We start from the raw sequence: 19,562 nt of genomic DNA, 5'->3' as shown, positions 1-19,562 counted from the left end.
TGATGAAAGATTTTACTAGAGAAGGAAAAGTTGTATGTGATTGTCACTTGGATGATGTCATCAGTGATGTCATTTGAGATTTCATCAGTGATGTCACTGACCATGTTATGAATGATGTAATATGTGACATCATCAGCAGTGGATTGCGGGTGCGCGAAATATAGTTAGTACAACTAACTATATAGGAGCAATTTCAATGGTTTTGTATGAGTGAAATGTCCAGCTAACTATAACACCCCTGTTGGACCTGCGATGGGCAAGCCCAGCACAAAGGGGGTAGCTTGGCTCAAGTGACAAGGCAAGTGAAGGCTGTAGTGTTAAGCCGGCTCTGACCCAATAATAACTCCTTGTACATCCACACCAAAAAGAAGGACACCACACCACTGCTGTAGAAAAATACGATTCCTTTATATAAAAGTTCTTTGTTGTAAATAGGGTTGACTGGGAAAGCACATATACATTTCTTTTGGTCATACAGTTCTGGTAATAAATAGTATTAATAAATAGAATAACTTCAGGAATGAGTTTCACAATAAATATCAGAATGAATATTGGTTCATTTAAATAAACAACCACATGTTTCTTCTGGTATCGCTGCCACCAATTAAATACTTTAGAATCATTACATCTGCAATACGTTTCAAATGGGAAAGATAACTCTTACAGTTTATGCTGTTTTCAATGACCAGGTATACGGCTTCTCTGAGCACAAAATAAGGTTTAGGACTCTTTAATAATCATTCAGGGCGTATGCGCGTATATCTAAAAGGCAAGGAAACACAGTAAATACATCATTTGCACTCGGTGGTCACCGGGATAGGATCTCTGCTTTTGCCGGTGAAGTCTATGCGCGCCTAAGGGCTTTAGCACCACTAGAGCACAGGCGGCACCAGTTCAAAGTCTTTAGACTGACGAACGGGCTGCCGGAGAGGTCACACAACCTACGCGCACAGTCAAATGAATGCCGGTTCACAGTTCCTTCACAACGCTGCATTCACTATGAAGAAACGGGCCCACCTCACATCGGCTGCAAACAAAATACGATTCAGTCGGGCACAGCACTTCTCTCGTCAGCGACGGGGCTCTCAGGGGCTCCGCGGACCTCCCTCCGACTTCCGCATACAGGGTGGTTCCCGCCCACAGCTACAGCTCCCGGGTCACTGGGGAGTGGCAGAGACGCTAGTCCCGCCCAACGAAGGCCGGCCTTTCCCCGCCCCGGCGCACCACCTCACCTTCAATCTGCGCAGGAAGCACTCTACGCTGGTGGGGCTCGGAGACGTCCGAGCTCCCCTCTAGAGGCACCTGTCGCGAAAGGGGCACAGCCGACGATCGCGGTCGCGGCGAACTTGCTCTCGCCTCGCGACTCGATAAATCGATCACAGTTCACCACCGGGGGGCGGGGAGGCACACGAATCTGGCCACAGTCTTTAGGGGGCAATGAGGTACTCGCTGGGCAGGCGCTGTAGGCGCTAGATCACTTCTCACGTAGCTGACTGGAACGCCAGTCAGACACAACGCCAGCAACCCTTTGCTGCTCTACTGCCTGCGCTACCAGCCACCTCAGGGGTCAACAGGGCAGGTGTCAATCTGGTGTCAAGTCTGGAATCTCTTAATCTCCTTCTCTAGTCTGAACAATCTTCATCTAAAATGGCCGCCAGGGACTGGGCCTTATATAGCCAGTGCCCTGGGGTACTGGCACGAGCCAGAAGGTTCTAGAACCTTCTTTGGCTGTGACAATGACAAGGCACTCTTGAGGGGTATTTAGGACACTCACAGCCACCGTACTGGGGTTCTAGAGCAGCCATTTTGTGTACCTGAGGAAAACAAAGGAATTCCTGTTAGAAATGCGCGCCAAACAAAGGGCGCCAAAACCTCAAAAGGCCAGGGTTCATGAAGGCTCCAATGGGAGTCACTTCACATGAGGAAAAAGGGTGTCCACCATTTTAGGTTCATTTATACAGGTTGACAACCCCAGTTTGTAATGCCACAGGTTTGGGCCAGGCGCCTTGTAAATAGGTGCCACAAACTTTGTGAGCAACTGGGCATCAAGGAACATCTAACCCCATGAGACAACACATAAAAAGTCCTGGTAGACAAATAAAAAGCGACAAATTTTGGGAGGTACAGGGGAACAAAAGAAATCATAGTGGTGAGGGGATTCTCAGAAGCAGACGGGTCTAACAACCCCTAAATCTTATAGTCAAAACGCCGAATTCGCCTAAACATAATGATACAACAATTGTTGCCTCTCTATATTTACTAGAAAGTCGTGATTCTAAATCTATACTCAAGAAACGCTCGCTCACCGAAGAAACGCCAACTTAGACCATGTACACCCGCTCGTAGAAAGGACGAGTCTCCTACTCGTATTCCTACCTCTTTTCCAAACCCAGTCTGTCTAAAGTTCATCGATATAGAAATAAGACACCCGAATCGACCAATGTTGCCGAATGTATCACGCAACTTTATTGCTACAAAATTACAGGCAATACCGCAAGCGAGACGAACATTCACATCATGCTAAGTAAAACTCGAGCCAGTAATTCTGAATAATATCGCCTATTTGAACCCCGATTATCTGAATGCAGAATCACATTTCGTCAGATAGAATTTTCACTTTGCGTATTTGTACGATCTATTCAATACATATCCATTGCAATTTCTACAACAATTAAAACCATACACCCTGATATGTGACTACACAGGATATTATGAACATATTCATTAGGCTTTCATTGTTGAATCTCTCGAGGCCATATCTACAGTGGATCACTAATAACAAATATATGTGCGTATGACATTGTAATACAATACATGAAATCAACCTATATACATAAATCTGCAAAAATTCCCATTACTTTGAAGAGCTTTGTGATTTGACCATGTACAATATTTGTGATTGTGTCGAATTAGTTTTATTGAGTGCATATGTATTATGCGTGTGATCGGTCATACATGAAACTCAGGCTTGATATGTTTTTACATGAACTCATTACAAGAAACAATCCATCTCCAATTTGTCATTAAGCCCGTAGGGCATCAGAGTTTGTAATTTCTTTATCCAAAAGACTTCCCTCTGGAGGAGGATTTTCGAGTTGTCCATTCCTGGTCTGCGTGGGACTTGTTAAATAATCTGGAATTTCAGTTGCGCTATTGTATGACGTTGATCTGTCCAATGCATTGCTAGAGGTGAAGTAGTGTTTTTATTTCGAATTCTGCTTTTATGCTCAGATAATCTAATTTTCATCTTTCTCTCGGTCTTTCCAACATATAAAAGTCCACAGGGACATTTGATCATGTACACTACGTACTCTAAATTGCAGTTTGCGCTATGTCGTAATTGTATACTTGCTCCAGTTCTGGGATGTGAAAGTGTATTTCCTGTAATCACATTATTGCAATTTATAAATATCCTCATTTTCATTTTGGGGTAATCGTGTTCTCTTAGTTAACAGTTCCTTCAAATTCTGTGCCCGAGTATAGGCAAACAGTGGTTTCTCTTTAAATAGGACTCCAAAGTCACTTTCTGACTCATATCGTAAGAGTGGAATACTTTTATTAATTGAGTGCACTTTCCACCTACATTCATTGTTTTACAGATGATATAAAGACATCATTAACATCACTGGGGACATCACATATTACATCACTTCTTTAAAGTCAGTTGTAAGGGTGAAATATTACAATGCTCAACTAGAGGCTTTTGTAAAACATATTCAGAGGCAATAGTAATACATTATCTTCTAAACATGACTGAAAGTTCTATGTCTACAGTACTACTTTGAACATAAAGACATCCAAACATTGGATCCTTGTAGATACTCATCTCATCAAACAGGTGTGGAAGGAAGCAATCATTTGCAAGATGGGCTACCCTGCTTGGCAGTCATTTTTTTAACCTTATTCTAAATGTGCGAATCTTACATTTGGACTGCCAGAGTGCAGTCTTTGAAGAGGTTCCAAATAATAAGATGTGATTTTTTTCATACAAATTTTAGTTTGTGACCCTTTTTTTTATTAAGGGCATTTACATCCCATATTGTTCCCTTTTCTCTATTAAGAGTCTGCTTGTAGGCAGCCTCTGTCTACCGACTGAATAGGCAAGTTGTCAGTATATTTCCCGAACATAAGAATGTCCTGTAAACTTAGTAGTTCTTATGTAAGTCTGTTCCACAGCAGAGGAGCCTGAACTGAAAATGTTTTTATCATCCCTTCTGATCTTTTAGGAGTGCAATGTCTTAATAGCAGCAAAAAATCTCTAGGCAATATGTACGTTTCAACACATTTGCAGTTAAAAAAATAATTTGGTTTAGTTGCATATTCTGTTCTGTGGTTTGTAGACGTGTCCATGAAGTGATCCTTTTCTGTCTGGCAGTGAAATTGGACTTCATCTCTGCACACTGTATAGCAAATCATCATGTGGTAACAATATCAGTTGTGCTCCTTTTGCAAATTAGAATTTGCATTGAATAAAGGCAATGTTGACAAATTCTATCAGAGGAGGCAAGATGGCGTCGGTGTGAGCAGTCGCAAGAAGCATCGCTCTGTGAGTCCCGGCCAGGTCAACGAACTATGCACAACCCTGTTGGAGAGTAGGAAAGCGGTGTAATCGGATGAAGTAATCGGATAATGGAGTAATCAGCAGCCTTCAACAGCCTTCAACAGCCCACTACAGCCTACAACTACAGCTTGCAGCAAAATCAAAAACCAGCGGTGAGGCATGCGATTGTGAGCGATCCTCTATCACCACTGTATTACCGTATCACCTTATCACCTTAACATCGCTGTCACCGCTGTCATCACTCATGCTGCGTAAACTAACCAGGCTGGCACAGGATTGTCACAACACATCGTTGCATGGTGATAATGGCTAATGGATTAAAGGATTAAAGGACTATAAAGATAACAATACCGTAAAGTACTTTATGCAAGCTTCAATACCAGTGTAAGCGCGCGATGTACTAAGAGCTAAGTGCTGAAGGCCAACTTGCAGTGTGTGCTACCGTGCTACCGTGGATGCTTAGAGCCACCCCTCCGTGAAATCTAAAACCAACGAGGAGCTATAAGCAGCCATTGGATTGCAACAACCTAACTCTAACTCTGCTACAGACTATCATCTCCCTGTCCTCCCCATGTCCTGGAGCTCTCCTAGTTTTCACTCACTTACCCACCCTAGTGTCTAATTTGGGTCTCGGCTGCCGGTCCGGGTTTGGGTCTGCGCCTGGTCTGGCCGAAAGAAGGTTCCAAGAGGCAGATGGGGGATTGTGGCTCGAAGGACTGTGGCGTTAGTGACAGTGATCACTAGATCCCAGGCCCCTGCGGCAGCTCAGGGCGGCTCGTAGCCAAAAAGCCAAAAAGACACTCACACCCCACACTCAATCCACCCAATTCTGTAGTGCGGGCCTTACCTGCTCCTTGCTTTCCGCTGCCATTGCCGATCTCCCATTCCCCCAAGCGCCCGATCTGCAGATCTACAAAAAACCTGCCGATCAGCTGCTCGGTCGGCTTGATTCGCACTTCGTACTTCGTGCCTCGTCATCTGCGAACACCGTGATTCCGTGACTAACGGCCCACGCTACTCTGGTGTTGTCAAGGAAACACGGAAGAGCGGCGTGCGGCGTGTGGGGCTGGCAGTCGAGAACAGGTGCCTGAGAGGTGCCTGAGAGGGTACAATGTGAAGCTGGGAGCGCTAGAGAAGAACCTGCCCGAGGATACTAAGGATGTTAATGGTACAATAAAACTCTCTGTAAACTATGTAAACTTTTGTGCTTTTGGAGGCGGCAGAGGAGCGGGCAAGAGGCACAGGGTGGATATACGGGTGTCTGATCACCAGGAATATCAGGAACCGGCGAAGGGAAGGGAACCACGAAAAACACAAATAGCCATAAAGGTAGCAAACGTAATAAGACTAACAAAACAGCACGTAATAACAACAGCAAAACAAAGACAAAGACAAGGACAAAGGCAAGGACACGGGACCAGGGGAGAAGGTAAACGACCAAAATCTACTACTACCCTCACAAGAAACACCGGAAATGCTAGACGCACAAGACGCACAAGAGAGCCAGACCATTGAGCGGATTGAGAGCGATGAGAGCACACAAAGCACACACAGCTCGCTGAAAGTAAAAGGTATACAGAGACGACCTGAGACCAGAGGAGCTATAGCTAAAGCTACAGAAAATAAAGTTCAGGCAAAAGAAAGGGAAAAGAACAGAAAAGGAGTAGGCAAAGACAAAAATGCTGAGAAAAATGATGATACCGAGAAAATTAAAAATAAAGATAAGAATAAAAACATAGAAAAGAACATGGAAAAGGAGAAAGCGAAAGAGAAGTAGAAGGAGAAGGGGAAGGATACAGAAGACAACGATAATTTGGAATTAATGGCTAAAAAGGCAAAGAGATTGCAAGCAATCAAAAATTTGAAGGCAGCTGCCAAAACCACCGGGCAGCTGGCAGAATCTCAGCCTAAGATCTCCAATATATTTAGCTCATTGGCCAAGGAAGGGCTGAGAAACTCCGCTAAAGCCGAAAACCAACGGGCTATTCTGGGTGACCAAAGGACCCTAATTGGTGAAGCCAGCTGAACCAGCAGTGATGACCTTGCTGCACCTACAGAACAGGTAAATATGGGGATTAAGACTGCTCCGGCTCCAGATTCAGGAAATCAGACCTCAGATCCCATTCCGGTAAAAGAAGCGGCAAGCGTATCAGCAACCTCTGCCGAGAAAGGGGAGCATATGCCAAAGTATCCAACTGGATTGCCAAGATCCGATCATTCTTCTCCCACAGTACAAACTTCCTCCCTTGGGAAAATGCAACAATCTGAAACTGAAGTACTATCTGAAGAATCAGATTCAGATATATATGAAACAGGCATATCTACTTCTAGCAAGGCAAGCGACATAAATGAAGGCCAAAAACCAGATGTATCGACCCCTGAGGTATCTGACTCCGCAGATCTAAGGAAATTGAATGAATCTGGGCAAGGCACCGCCCCAAGGAAAAAGCTGGAAAAAAAGAGGACAAGGCATAAAAGACAATGTAAATTAACATATGAGGAAACTACAGTTCAAGGGAGCAACGCGGAACAAGCCGAAGAACAAACCAAGTATACACAAAAAAGTTTAACTCCAAAACCAACAAGAGAACCGGATCATAATCAGTACACCTTGGATGAAAACAAAGGGGGAGACCATAAGGAACACAAAAATACAAGTGGCTCGGGAAAGTTTGCAGAGCCCTCACTGAGTGAAGTGCTAAGCTCCATTAAGAATTTCCACAAAGATGTCAAAATGGACAGTCAGAGGAACCATGCAGCCATCCAAAAACTGCAAGGTGCTATAAAAAAAGTGGGCAACACCTGCTCAGAGATCTCAGATAGAATAGCTTCAGAAGAATCACGCACTGAAAACCTGGAGAAAGATATCGCCAATCTTCAAACTCAGGAAAAAGAACAGGAGGGAAGCATAAAAGATTTAATGCTAAAGGTCGAAGATCAAGAAAATAGAGCCAGAAGAAACAACCTGCGCTTTCTTGGAATCCCCAAAGGCGCAGAGGGAAACGAGCCAAGGGGCTTCATGACCGACCTCCTTAAATCAGCCTTCCCTGAACTATAAGCTTGGGAAATGGACAGGGAAATGCAACGTGCTCACCGCTTCCCCCTAACTCTACCGAAACGATCTCACAAGCCTCCTCAATATCCAAGGGCAATGCTGGTGCACTTCGGGAACTTTCTTTTGCGAGAAGCCATCTACGACCTTGCTCGGCCTACTAGTAAGAGGGAGCACAAAGGCTTCATGTTCTTTGCTCGGCCAGACTATGCCCATGCTACTGTGGAACGAAGGTGGAGGATGAGACAACTATTCACTCCCTTCGAGCAAATTGGCGCGATAGTTTTTTTACAAAACCCAGCTCGACTAAAAATAGTCATCAAGGGAACAACACGAAGCTTTACAAGTGAAATCCAGGCAGAGGTCTACTTAAAAGGAATCTCAGAGACAGGAAAACGAAACACAGAAAAACATTAAAAATGGCAAAAGGGAAACCCGCAACCAGACCAGAACTACTACACCAGAAAAGGATGGGGCACAATCCTGAAGAGAAGAGGGGGGGCGAAATGTTAAAGACTGGTAATCAAAATATGACGTAATATATGATTGTGTGAAAGTATAGACAGCCGTTTGCTCACTCAGAAGACCCCCCTCCTCCTGTTACACTGCATTCACACATGGTTCGGGACGCGGGTGAGCTAAGGCGCACTGACTAAACGGACGCCCACACCTGGATTCCCTTGGATCCAGGACGCCTCAATGGGTGGTAAGGGGGGGGGCGTAGAAGAAGTGGGGGGTGGCGGGCGAAAGGAAGAGGGGGGGAGGGGTGCGGGCCAGGCAGGTACGTAATACAGATGCGAAGCTAGAAAAAGTCAGGCAGGAATATTCATGCAAACTGAAGTGTCAGAGACAGGTAACAAAAAAAGGGGGCATAGATGGATTCAAGGGTTATGGATTGGACAACCAGAAATTGAAGGTATGGCGGCATTAAAGGTCGTATCAGTAAATATTTGTGGGCTAAATGATATAAGAAAGTGTCAAAATGTATCTATAGGACTACAATCATTGGGGGGCAATATAGTTTGTTTGCAGGAAATCCACATAGAGGGCTCACAAACACATCTCTTAAAAACCCTAGGGTATAAACTGGTGTGTGCAACAACTCAAGGGGCTCGGGTACGGGGGTGGCCAAAGGCCCAGGTTATACATTCTTATGCAGTAAAACAGATAAATGTGGGCGATGGGCAATTACAGAGTGCCAAGATATGCAGGGGAAGAAAATGACGATTTGTGCCATCTATGGCAGCAACACTGATGACCCCTCTATTTTTAATGATATTTCTAACGAGCTTACACACTGGCCACTCCCAATGGCGATTTGTGGGGATATTAACATAAATCTTCCTTGGGACTGGTCCACGAAGGATGAATGGATTTACAAAGGTCGTAAGCCCAAGGTGTTTAAGGCAATAAAACACCTTTGCTGTGTACATGGGCTCATAGATGGATGGCAAAGTTCTCATCCTAACGATCCGGGTTATACCTTTTTCTCAAACCCCCATCGCACCCATGTTAGAATAGATTTCTTCCTACTATCAAATTCACTAAAAAATAAGAGCAAAATCAATAAGCTTCCTAGAGTCCTCTCGGACCATAATCCCTTGGTATGCTCACTGGATATAGGCAATATTCCGGCTTCACCCAGATCATGGACATTTGAAAAATCCTTGTTATCTGACCCCATGTACTGCACACACATGCGGGAGTGGATTCCTAGTTTTTTAAAAAACAATCTGGCAAGTGTTTCGATTAATGTAGTATGGGATGCCCTGAAGGCTGGGATCCGGGGGCAAACACTGCAATACTCGTTAAAAGTGAACAGTATAGCTAAAAAGAAGATGAGTGAACTACAGGAGGGACTTAGACATGCAGAGGAAGGATTAATATGTGCCACTTGTGGGGACCAAGGGCCGGAAGAGACCGAAAGAAAACAGAATCAAGTGGCCATTGCTAGGGCAGCTAGAATGGATATTCTAACCGCTAAAGCTGTAAAAAAGGCCATGGCAAACAAAGAAATGGTTTATGAGGTGAATGAACTGGTCGGCCACCAACTAGCAGTCCGTATGCGCCAACAGGTGTCTGCTAATATGATTCATGAGATAATCGACCCAGAGAAAGGCCCAGTGACCGACCCAGAGTCAATCAGGGAAGCATTTTTTCGATTTTATAGCTCTCTATATAGCGACACGGGTGGAGTTAACGCTAAAAAAATTGAGGAGTATCTTGAACACGACAGCCCAGTTAGGTTCTGTGAATTAGATCAAGCAATGTTAGAAGAAAGCCCCAACGCAGAGGAGATAGCAACAATAATTAAAAACCTACCAAAGGGGAAAGCTACTGGGCTAGATGGTTTACCCTCAGAATTTGTTTAAACTTTTCTAGACGAATTGAAAGGTATATTACTGGAGTTATTTAGGTATATCTTTAAAGGGGGATCTCCACCTAACTCATGGGCTCGGGCAAAAATAATAATATTCCCCAAGAAAAACAAACCTCCAGAGCAATTAGGGTCGTATAGACCATTCACTCTTATAAATGCAGACTCAAAATATATTCCGAACTGCTTGCAAACCGAATAGCTCCTATCATCCACAAAGTTATTGCTAATTATCAACACGGCTTTGTGTCAGGAAGATCAACGGTGAACCACATCCATAGAGTGATCACGCTATTTGATCAATCACAAATTGCAGGAGACCCTATGGCTCTGGTACTCTTAGATGCCGAGAAAGCCTTTGATAGGGTGTCCTGGCAGTTTTTATGGTCCGCCATGACCCGGGTCGGTATTCCCAGAGGGTACATCCAAGCAATACAACAGTTATATATCAATCCGGTGGCTATGGTATTGCTGAACGGTAGCCTCACGAAGGAATTTAGTATAGCCCGAGGAACTAGGCAGGGCTGCCCATGTTCTCCTCTTCTCTTTGCCTTCTATCTTGACCCGTTTATTCAGAGGCTAGAAAAAAATAGGGGCATAGAGCCAATTATATCACAAGATCATGCTACCAAAACCCTGGCCTACGCAGACGATATAGCTATTGTTACCACCAATCCAGAAACAGCTATGGTCGTAATTACGAGGGAGGCTATAGAATTTGGTAAAATCTCAGGATATGCACTGAACCAGGGAAAAACGCAGATTGTGGTTAATGAAAAAATTGAACTAGATGATCCACGGGTAGTAAACAGTGCAACCAATCTGGGGATCTCGATCACCTCCAAACTAGAAGACCTGGTGGAAATTAATGTAAACCCGGTATTGAAGTCCATGCAAAAAGATCTGCACAAGCTTGATAACGTACATCTGTCTCTGATTGGTAGAGCTAACGCCCTAAAGATGGTCTTCTTTCCAAAACTTCTCTACCTATTTAGAGCCATTTGTCTGGAAATTCCCGATCATTGTCTAAAAAACATGGAATGTACCTTCTCCAGATTCATATGGGCTTACACCCATCCCCCAACGCGCTTATAAATTCCTTACGGCACCAAAAGGGGGCTTGCCCTTCCAAACTTGAGAGCCTACTACTGAGCCGTTCTAGTACTTAATAGTCAGGAATTGCTGCAAATCGACACGGTTGAGGGGAGACCCCGGGAAGGCCAGCCATCTATATATGAATTAATTATAGGCAATCAAAATATAGGATACCTTTGGCGTCACCTATATGATAGTTATCATAAGAGAGTCAAATTCAAGACCTTACTAAACGGATACAAGATCCTAAAAAAAAATTAGGAAAATGCTGGGTATTGGGCGTGTTTCTTATTACACACTGTTTAAAGATAACCTGGATCTGCCTGAAATATTTAGAGATAACTGCATGAAGAAATGGGAAGCGGCTGGAATAACACATTTTGGGAGTCTGGGCTCCTCCACGGGGCTACTTTTGTTTGAAGAACTTAGAGGGAAATTTCAAATAGACAAGCGGGACTTCTTTAAATACTTCCAAATTCGAGTCTACATCAATAGAAGATCCACGGGAGGGATTATTGCCAACAAATTAGAACTTTTTGAAAAGCTGGCCTCCACCAAGAAAAACTCTATTGGGGAGATATATGCTATTCTAAATATGATATTCCCCGATCTAGAAAAAACTGGCCAACAGTGGCATGGTAAATCGGTATATCCCCGAAAGAGTTTAACAGAATCTATGAAATGTCACAATCATGCCTTATGTCTACCAAATTGCAGGCGCAATTTTATAAATCATGCTTCATGTTATACTACACTCCAGATAAAATTGCTAAATGGGGATCTGGTTAAGGGAATTGTTGTCCAAAGCAGATTGTGTACATATATTTGCTACCTGTGATGGTCTGATTCTCTTGAAACAAGAGATTGAGAGATTTGTATCTAGTGTTCTGAAAAAACCTATCAGTTTAACAGAAGAAATGATCCTTTTAGGGGCCACGGATCCTAGTCTCTATGAGGCAGGAGCCAAATTTTTGTTTATCGCCATGGCAATCCTAAGGATCTGCATTACATCGGCATGGCTAGATGAACTGGCGCCATCATTTCAACAATGGCTTGCGAGGCTATTAGCCACCTATAGACTTGAAATAGCTATATATAAGGGGAAGGGTAAAAGAAAACGTAAACAAGGGTTGAAAATTTGGGCCCCGCTATTAGAGTGGTGCCAAGCCCAAAGTAACGATGTATGAAATACAAAAATTAACTCTATGGGACATAAGATGTTTTTTGTTAATTATTAACTGTATATCGGGTATTGTTTTGGGAAAAAAATGACAAAATGGATGAATTATGTTATTTTATTGTTTGATTCTGCATGAAATCCCTGTATCTCTACCTGCCTGACCAAAGGGGAGGGGGGGGGGGGGGGATGTTCGTTTATGTATTGTGACAAAACAAAATAAATACATTTAAAAGAATAAAGGCAATGTCGGTATCCTATGCAAGAAAGCCAGGAAATAGAAATACTCCAATGTTTCTAAAATTCTCCCTTGTATGACTTGGGAAAATTGTGCTGGCAGGGGACAGCTCACCATCAATACTTTCCGCCAGATGTTTCACCACTGATGCTTGGGTTGGACATTCATACTGCCTGTGAAGAGATCGATTGCAGAATGGCTGAAGAGTCCCGACAGACAATAAATCAGGATTTTTGTGGTTGATGCTGAGCATGACTTATTTTGCTATTATGTTCTAATAAATGTGAAACATTTATACTGTGTTCCATTGGGAAAAACCATACTCCTCTTCCCCCAAAGAACAGTACGACATAGCTCACTTGGCCCATTGCAAGTGTATCCTACAATACTAAACTAATTTATTTTTCTGTTCTTTCTTTCAAGGTTGGTCGGTTTGAAGTTAACCTCATCAGCCCTGACACTAAAACTGTGGAGCTTGAAAAGAACTTTAAAGATATCTCCTCTTGCTCTCAGGTATGTGCACGTTGCATGCTTTCCAGAATTTTACAACAATTTCTTTGGTGGAATGTTAGGAGAGTGAAACCACTGATCTTTAAGTGATGTTAGTAATTATAACAGGAAACATTAATTAATTCACTACTAACCTAAGCATATTTTCTTGTATAATGGGTGAGCTTGCCTAGGTCTTCTGGTCTGTCCTGTTGTAGAGGCATATTCATTCACAAGAGAATAGAAGTGCACTGTCTTGTTTGTCTCCTTATTTGTAGCCGTCTATGAGGGTTTGATGCCATTGTGCCTCCAATCGTACTGTTCCAGTCTTGGCCTGAATTTTTAATATCCCTGTCAACCGTTGACATTTATTGTGAAAAAGAACGATATGCAGTCCACAGGTCCTTTTAATGGTGATGAGGGGAAAAGCAGGAGTTAATTTGCAGAAATATTTTTAGGTGGAAGTCTACCAGGTAGGGCAGATGGCTGGTTGCAAAGATAGATTGGAGACATGCTGAACGCTTACCTAGGAATGCATTCCCTCTATTGCTTACCATTGGCGTTGTGTTTTGTAACTCGCGGTTGCTTACTTTCTGTTTACTGGCTTTATTCGTTTTAGGCTGTGCAAAATGTCTTTGTCCCTCCCGTGGAGCATAGCTAGTTTACCACCTCTCTGACTGGATCCTAGTATTCTTCCATGAGAATTCACTTTCCAGGAACTATTTTTTTTCTTTTTTTCGTGAGGCATGGCATACTCCAAGGTGTGGTAGAGGGACAACAACTCCGATACAGCACAGCAAAGTATTGTCATAGCTGTCTCTCTTCGAGAGGAATAATTTGGAGGGCAGTATAGAATGACACCCTCAAAATAACCCCGGACTCGTAGTTCACACCACGTAAATGTTTCACTCCACCTAAGCCCACCTTACATCCACTTGTCCCCTGATCCCCACCCTTCTGTCTTCCATGAGGCCCTTGGGTGCAACACAGATCATACTTTTGGGCCGATGCGGAAATATTTGCGAGTACCCTTGCTTTATAGCATTGCTAATCGCCATTGGCAAAGCCAATAAGTCCCAAAGGTGAGACCTAATGGCTTTGCCAATGCTAGTTGATCATTGGTGCTAAATGGTGCATTTTAATCCGTCTTCAAGTAACTAAATGTTATTTTCAGCCCTCACATCATTTATTATCGGTGTCTGTGATCGTCCCTGTTCTTCCTCCAAAACTTCCTCGTTTCTGCTGACAGTGTAACTGTGACCTTTTATCTTCCCCATTTCATGACTGTGGCAACACTGTGTCTGCAAAAACACAATAAAGGACCAGACTTTAATTTCTTTGTGGTATTTATGTGAGTTGAAAAATTATGTATTTTATAGTCATTTAGAAACAAATTAGAAATGATATACAAATGAATCATACAATTTTCTTTAACTGCCGAACGCAAAGCCATTTTGCATGTCAACAGAAGGGTATAACTGAGCCATTTTACAAATGGGAAAGCCTATTTCAAACCGTGAATAATTCAAATTAATTCAATATCTCCTGAGTATCTGGATGCTCACCCTGCTCCTAGAGATTTTAGTAATAGACTTTCTTGTTTCATTGAAAGAAACGCATAAAAGAAGCAGCTAATTAAAGTGAATGCCAAGCTTAATTGTGTCTCCAGTGTGCTGATCTTAACTCAGGGTTCGGATGTGCTAATTTGCACAGCTTCGCTCTTATTATACCCAATTTAAAAAACGTCATGACAATTGTTAATCATGATTCACAGACTAATTGCAACCTTTTTGAAACACCAATTAATGTTAGAATTAATAGAAAAGTTGGAAGCAACCGGAAAATGGATTGACCAGCCAAGCTTACATTTGTTCGAAAACTTTTCAAGTTACTAAAGTTTTTTAATGTTTGGATTGATTTATAAAACGTATAAATGTGATTGATAACCTATATTTTTATATAATGTTATTCTGTCATATTTTATTTTCCGTGTGTTTTTCAGCTATGTGTTATTCAGCATTTCTTACTATCGTGTTATTTCATATTTATAGGTGATAATATTATATTAGGCTTTATTTAGAAAATGTAGTTTATATTATATTTTTAACATTTAAATTTGTTTAGTTTTTTTTGTTTATTTGGCTATTTATTTTTTTGAAGGGCTTCTGCAAGCAGTAATCGATCCTGAGTAGGGGTGGGCAGAATTTGCGTAATCGCGGAATTGCTTGTTCGCGATGCTTTTTCACTGTTCGCAATCGCTGTTTGCATGCTCGGGGGGAAATATCTTGCGAACATGCATTTTGAGAACGCGAACAAGCAAACATTTTGCGAAGTCGCGGAACGCAGAATTTTGGGCAATTTCGCGTCCTCCACAGAATGCAAAATTACCCAAATTCCGCGAGCGGAACAGAATTTACCGCCCAGGCCTAATCATGAGTGCACATTGTAAATACACAAATGATTTTTTGCTGCACTATCATAACTGACAATTCTTAGTCCATACTGTAGATTTTTTCTGTTTTGTAGGTGTGACACTCGTGTCTTCTGAGCATGCCCAGAATCCCATAACTGACTGACTTTTTTACAGAAATTGTTGACACTGTATGCGCTAAGTATGCACTGGGGGTGCGATTCATACAAAATTACTTTAAGAATGTTAGTGTTGAATCACTGACTTTTTATAGCTGTTGTTTTCAAGCTGGTGGAAAACGGCTTCCTGTTTTTCTGTCATTGACTTGTGTGAAAAACACACATATGCAAATCGTTACTGTATATCAAGCGTGCTGTTTGATACTCTTATTTATCCTTTGAAAGTGATTTCCGCACACCCTCGTCCTCGTAGAGAGAGACGCACGCGCACACATACACACACACACACACACACACACACACTCCCTCTCACTCTCTCTCTGTCTGTCTCCCACCCTCCCTCACACACAGGATGTGCTCAAACACCACGCGGTGCTTCCATGGCATCTAAGCTGCCCACGATCAAAGCCCTACATAAAACAAACAAAAAAGGCCAAATTGTGCAGGTGTTTGGGACTGGCAGCTGGGTGTGTGCTAGGTTAGTACTGTCAGAGAGGGGGCCGGTGAAGAGCCAAGCTCTCCATCCAGAGCCCAAAGGGCACAAAGGCAATAATGTAAGAGCCCTGCCGGCAGAGGGAATTGTCAGCAGAGCACTGGGGTTCCGGGTGTGGCTAAAGGCTATCAGACATGGCCCATTCGAGCTCTGGGGACTCTGGGAGTTGTGTTGCATTGCATGGTTTCTGTTACTTGTAGGGATTTGACATTGCATCTCATGTCTGAAATCTCACTCTTCCACACACCTCTGGAGAAACTAGACGTTCCCCAATATTTTACTGCTCAAGCATTTAGCAACACTTTACCTGCTAGGCTTGGGGTTCTGACCTGTTGCAAAGACCTACTTCATTAGGGACATATTTGGTGCCACTAAACCTCGCAAGTTATGTATTACGTCTAGCAGTTGTGTATTACACCACACAAAACTGTCACTGAATCATTATCAATATCTATGCATGTAAGATTGATGTTAGTGACACTGCCCTAGTGAGCATGTCACATTAAACACTTTTGAGACTGCTTGGGTCTCTCGCAGTGTCATTTTATTTAGTTCATATACAACTGTAAATACTATGTGGTAGATTCTTAAACCTCTGGAGAGTAAATTACCCGATTTGTAAAATTGCACTTATGAGGACGTATTGCTTACTTATGTTTTATAAGTCAGGTGACAGATAATGTGCACATGAATAGGTTTTGTATTCCTATGTTATGCACATTATTTTATTTTGGACTATTGCATTCGCACATCCACCCTCTGACTTATCTTGCATTCACCTACTCACTCATTCTCAATAAAATGCTCACAGAACCCCATCAAGCGTATATAAGATAAATCAAAAGAATGAAAGAACAAAAACGAATACGGATACCACTTAAAGTAGTGGGCATGTCCTTGCAATAAAAAATAAGTTTAACGTTTAAACAAAGCAGTGGGCTGCCTTCGAGGAACGGCATGGTGCATATTATATCACTTTTTAAAAGTTCCAACTTGACAACCATGATGGGAAGCAAGGTGTCTGTCATCTGGGATGATCAAACAATGATGCACTGTGCTCCGTGCCATTCCAAAATGTCTGCCAGTAAGCATCACACGGCGCAGCCATCTTTGATTGTGATTGAACATAATATATATATTATTAGTATATGATCCTGGTGATGTATTGCTTTTAAATATGGTAGGAATCTTGAATTGGTAAAAAAAAAAAGACACACTTGGGACATTTTAATTCAGAGATGGCTGCCCAGTTTAAAAGCAGTGGCATGTGAGATGCAGCGTACTGTATTTGCAAAGAGCGGCAGTGGAGTAGTCGGTAATGCTGTCTGGGGAGCTGCCAGTTGCAAATAAAACAAGCATTTTACTGAAGCTGTTACTTGAAGAACTTTCTGTGGCGGAAGGGTTAATAGTAGGGAAGCTGTTACTTGAAGAACTTTCTGTGGCGGAAGGGTTAATAGTGAATGGTAGGCTTCCTTCTGATGTCCCTGCAAAATATACTCACAGATCCTTTCAAAGTGAGTCAATTTTGGACTACGTAATTACGGATTATTTTACCTTTTCTCTAGTGAAGGATTTGGTGGTCTCGTCGACACTATTTAGTGACCACAATCTGATTACTATAAGTCACTTATTTCAACCACCTAAATCCGACTCTTGGTCCCTTGATAGTGATTTAGTTAACTTCCATAAGGAGTCTGGTAGATGCTTCTGGAACTTTAAATCCAAGAAGGACCTGGAGGGTATACTTGTTAAAACAATACTAGAATTGAGATTTTGGCAGGGTTCCGAAATAATGCATTTTGAGAATTTCATGAAGGAGGTTACCTCTGTTGCCAAAAGGTCCAGCTTCTCTGTAAAAAAGATCTATGCTCCTAGACCAATTACCCTTCTAAATAAGGAGATAAATAACCTGGAACGGGAGCAATTTTTATGTAGAACTACTGAAACAAATAAGAAAATATACTTGTTAAAAAGAAGGAGAAGCAGAATTAAGAAAAAACTTAGAAAAGATAAAGCGGACTCACTTTGGATAAGTCTCCGGGAGGCCGCTGTTCATGGCAAAAGTAGAAAATTCTGGTCCCTCGTTGGTGAGGGTTGTGGAGCAAGAGTTAGCGCCCTCCCCATCCCCATTGCTGAACTATCATGGGTCATTTATATTTCCAATTTATATGCCGGGTGTTAGACCTGACACCTTTTGGCGTGGTTCTTCCCCCATCTTTTCGCCTCTGACTCATGTGTTTTGATGCTGTGCTGGATTTCGTTTTTGCTGATTTAGATGCTTTGGACACTCTGCCACTGCTGATCAGTGTCAGAGTGTAAGTGCTCCCTCTGTAAATTGTCATATTAATTGAATATACCTGATTGGCATATTTGTATCACCATGGAGTCCCTAGTAAAGTGCACTGTGTGTGCCAGGGCTGGTGATGACAGATGCTACTAGCGGGCCTGCAGCGCAGATTGCACCACCCACATGAGTAGCTTTAAAATGGTGACTCAGGCCTGCCAGCACAGGGCCTGTGTGCAGTCAGTGGACTGCCCTGTCCCCCTGGCCAGTGTCTCCACTGGCTAGGCCTAACCCTTCCCTGTCTGTGCACATCAGTCACCCCTATGGAAGGCTCTGGGTACCCCCCTGGGCAGGGTGCAGTGTATTGATAAGGTAGAGCATGTACTAGTGCAGGTAACATGCTCTGGTAGTGGGCTGCAGCCATTTTATGTGCTCACTGCTGTAAGGCTATCTTGCTCCATAGAGTAACATGGAGGAGGCTGGGCCCATGTGATACCAGCCTATCTTCCCATAGGAACAAGATGGGACATAAGTGAAAGATATCCCTGAACTCAGAATTTAATGACACATCTTTTAGTGAAGGGTGTTTTTAAATCCTGTGTTGGAGAATAGCACTTTTAGAAAGTGGCTGTACTCTTGTCTAAAACCTTTCTGTGTGCCTGGGTTTGTGGAATGCCTGCCTGGTCTGGATGTGACAGGGGGGGCTGCAGAGCCCCGGAGGAGAGGGTCGAAGCCAGCCCGGGGATGAAAGGGCACATCTGCTGCCTGGGAGGTGGGAGGAAGGAACGCCTGATAAGTACTGGGCTGTGCCGGCCTACCTCCCCCATGCTAGCTCCCTCCTGGTGGTCAACTGACACCTCTGGCCCTGAAGCTGACAGGAAGAAGAAAACCAGAGACACCTCAGTGCTCCGCAACCCCCAGAACTGGTTTAGACTGGACCCAGGGCCTCCATGCACAAAGACTTCAAAGGACTTCAAAGACATTGAGGGGTATAAGGAAAGGACCCCTGACTACAGAAGTCAGATTCTGAAATTCTACAGCCAAGAAGGAACCTCGGCTGGAAGGAGGACGGCTAGAGAACTAAAGGAAGACTGCCTTGCTGTGTGCTCTAAGGGCTGACCTGTTCTGCTGCCTATCTGGAAGCTGAGGAGGAGAAAGGGACTTTGCTGTGTGGTGTGACCCTGCCTGCTTGAAACTGCCAAGACTT

At 43.1% G+C, this 19,562-nt stretch overlaps 1 protein-coding gene across 4 annotated transcripts in view; it reads left to right on the top strand.

Annotated features, from left to right (window-relative positions):
- TBC1D4 (TBC1 domain family member 4) overlaps positions 1-19,562 on the top strand; it is a 656,292-nt gene that overhangs the window by 412,302 nt on the left and 224,428 nt on the right. For all 4 annotated transcript variants that reach the window (XM_078657429.1, XM_078657428.1, XM_078657430.1 and 1 more), the window contains one exon: positions 12,924-13,013. In XM_078657429.1, coding sequence (XP_078513555.1) covers positions 12,924-13,013 — 90 coding nt within the window. The remainder of the gene's footprint in view (positions 1-12,923; positions 13,014-19,562) is intronic.

This window comes from Lissotriton helveticus, chromosome 8 (assembly GCF_964261635.1).
Source record: "Lissotriton helveticus chromosome 8, aLisHel1.1, whole genome shotgun sequence".
NCBI classification, from domain to species: Eukaryota; Metazoa; Chordata; class Amphibia; order Caudata; family Salamandridae; genus Lissotriton; species Lissotriton helveticus.
Note: the sequence above shows the minus strand (reverse complement) of the source record. Positions and strands in the feature narration are given on the sequence as shown.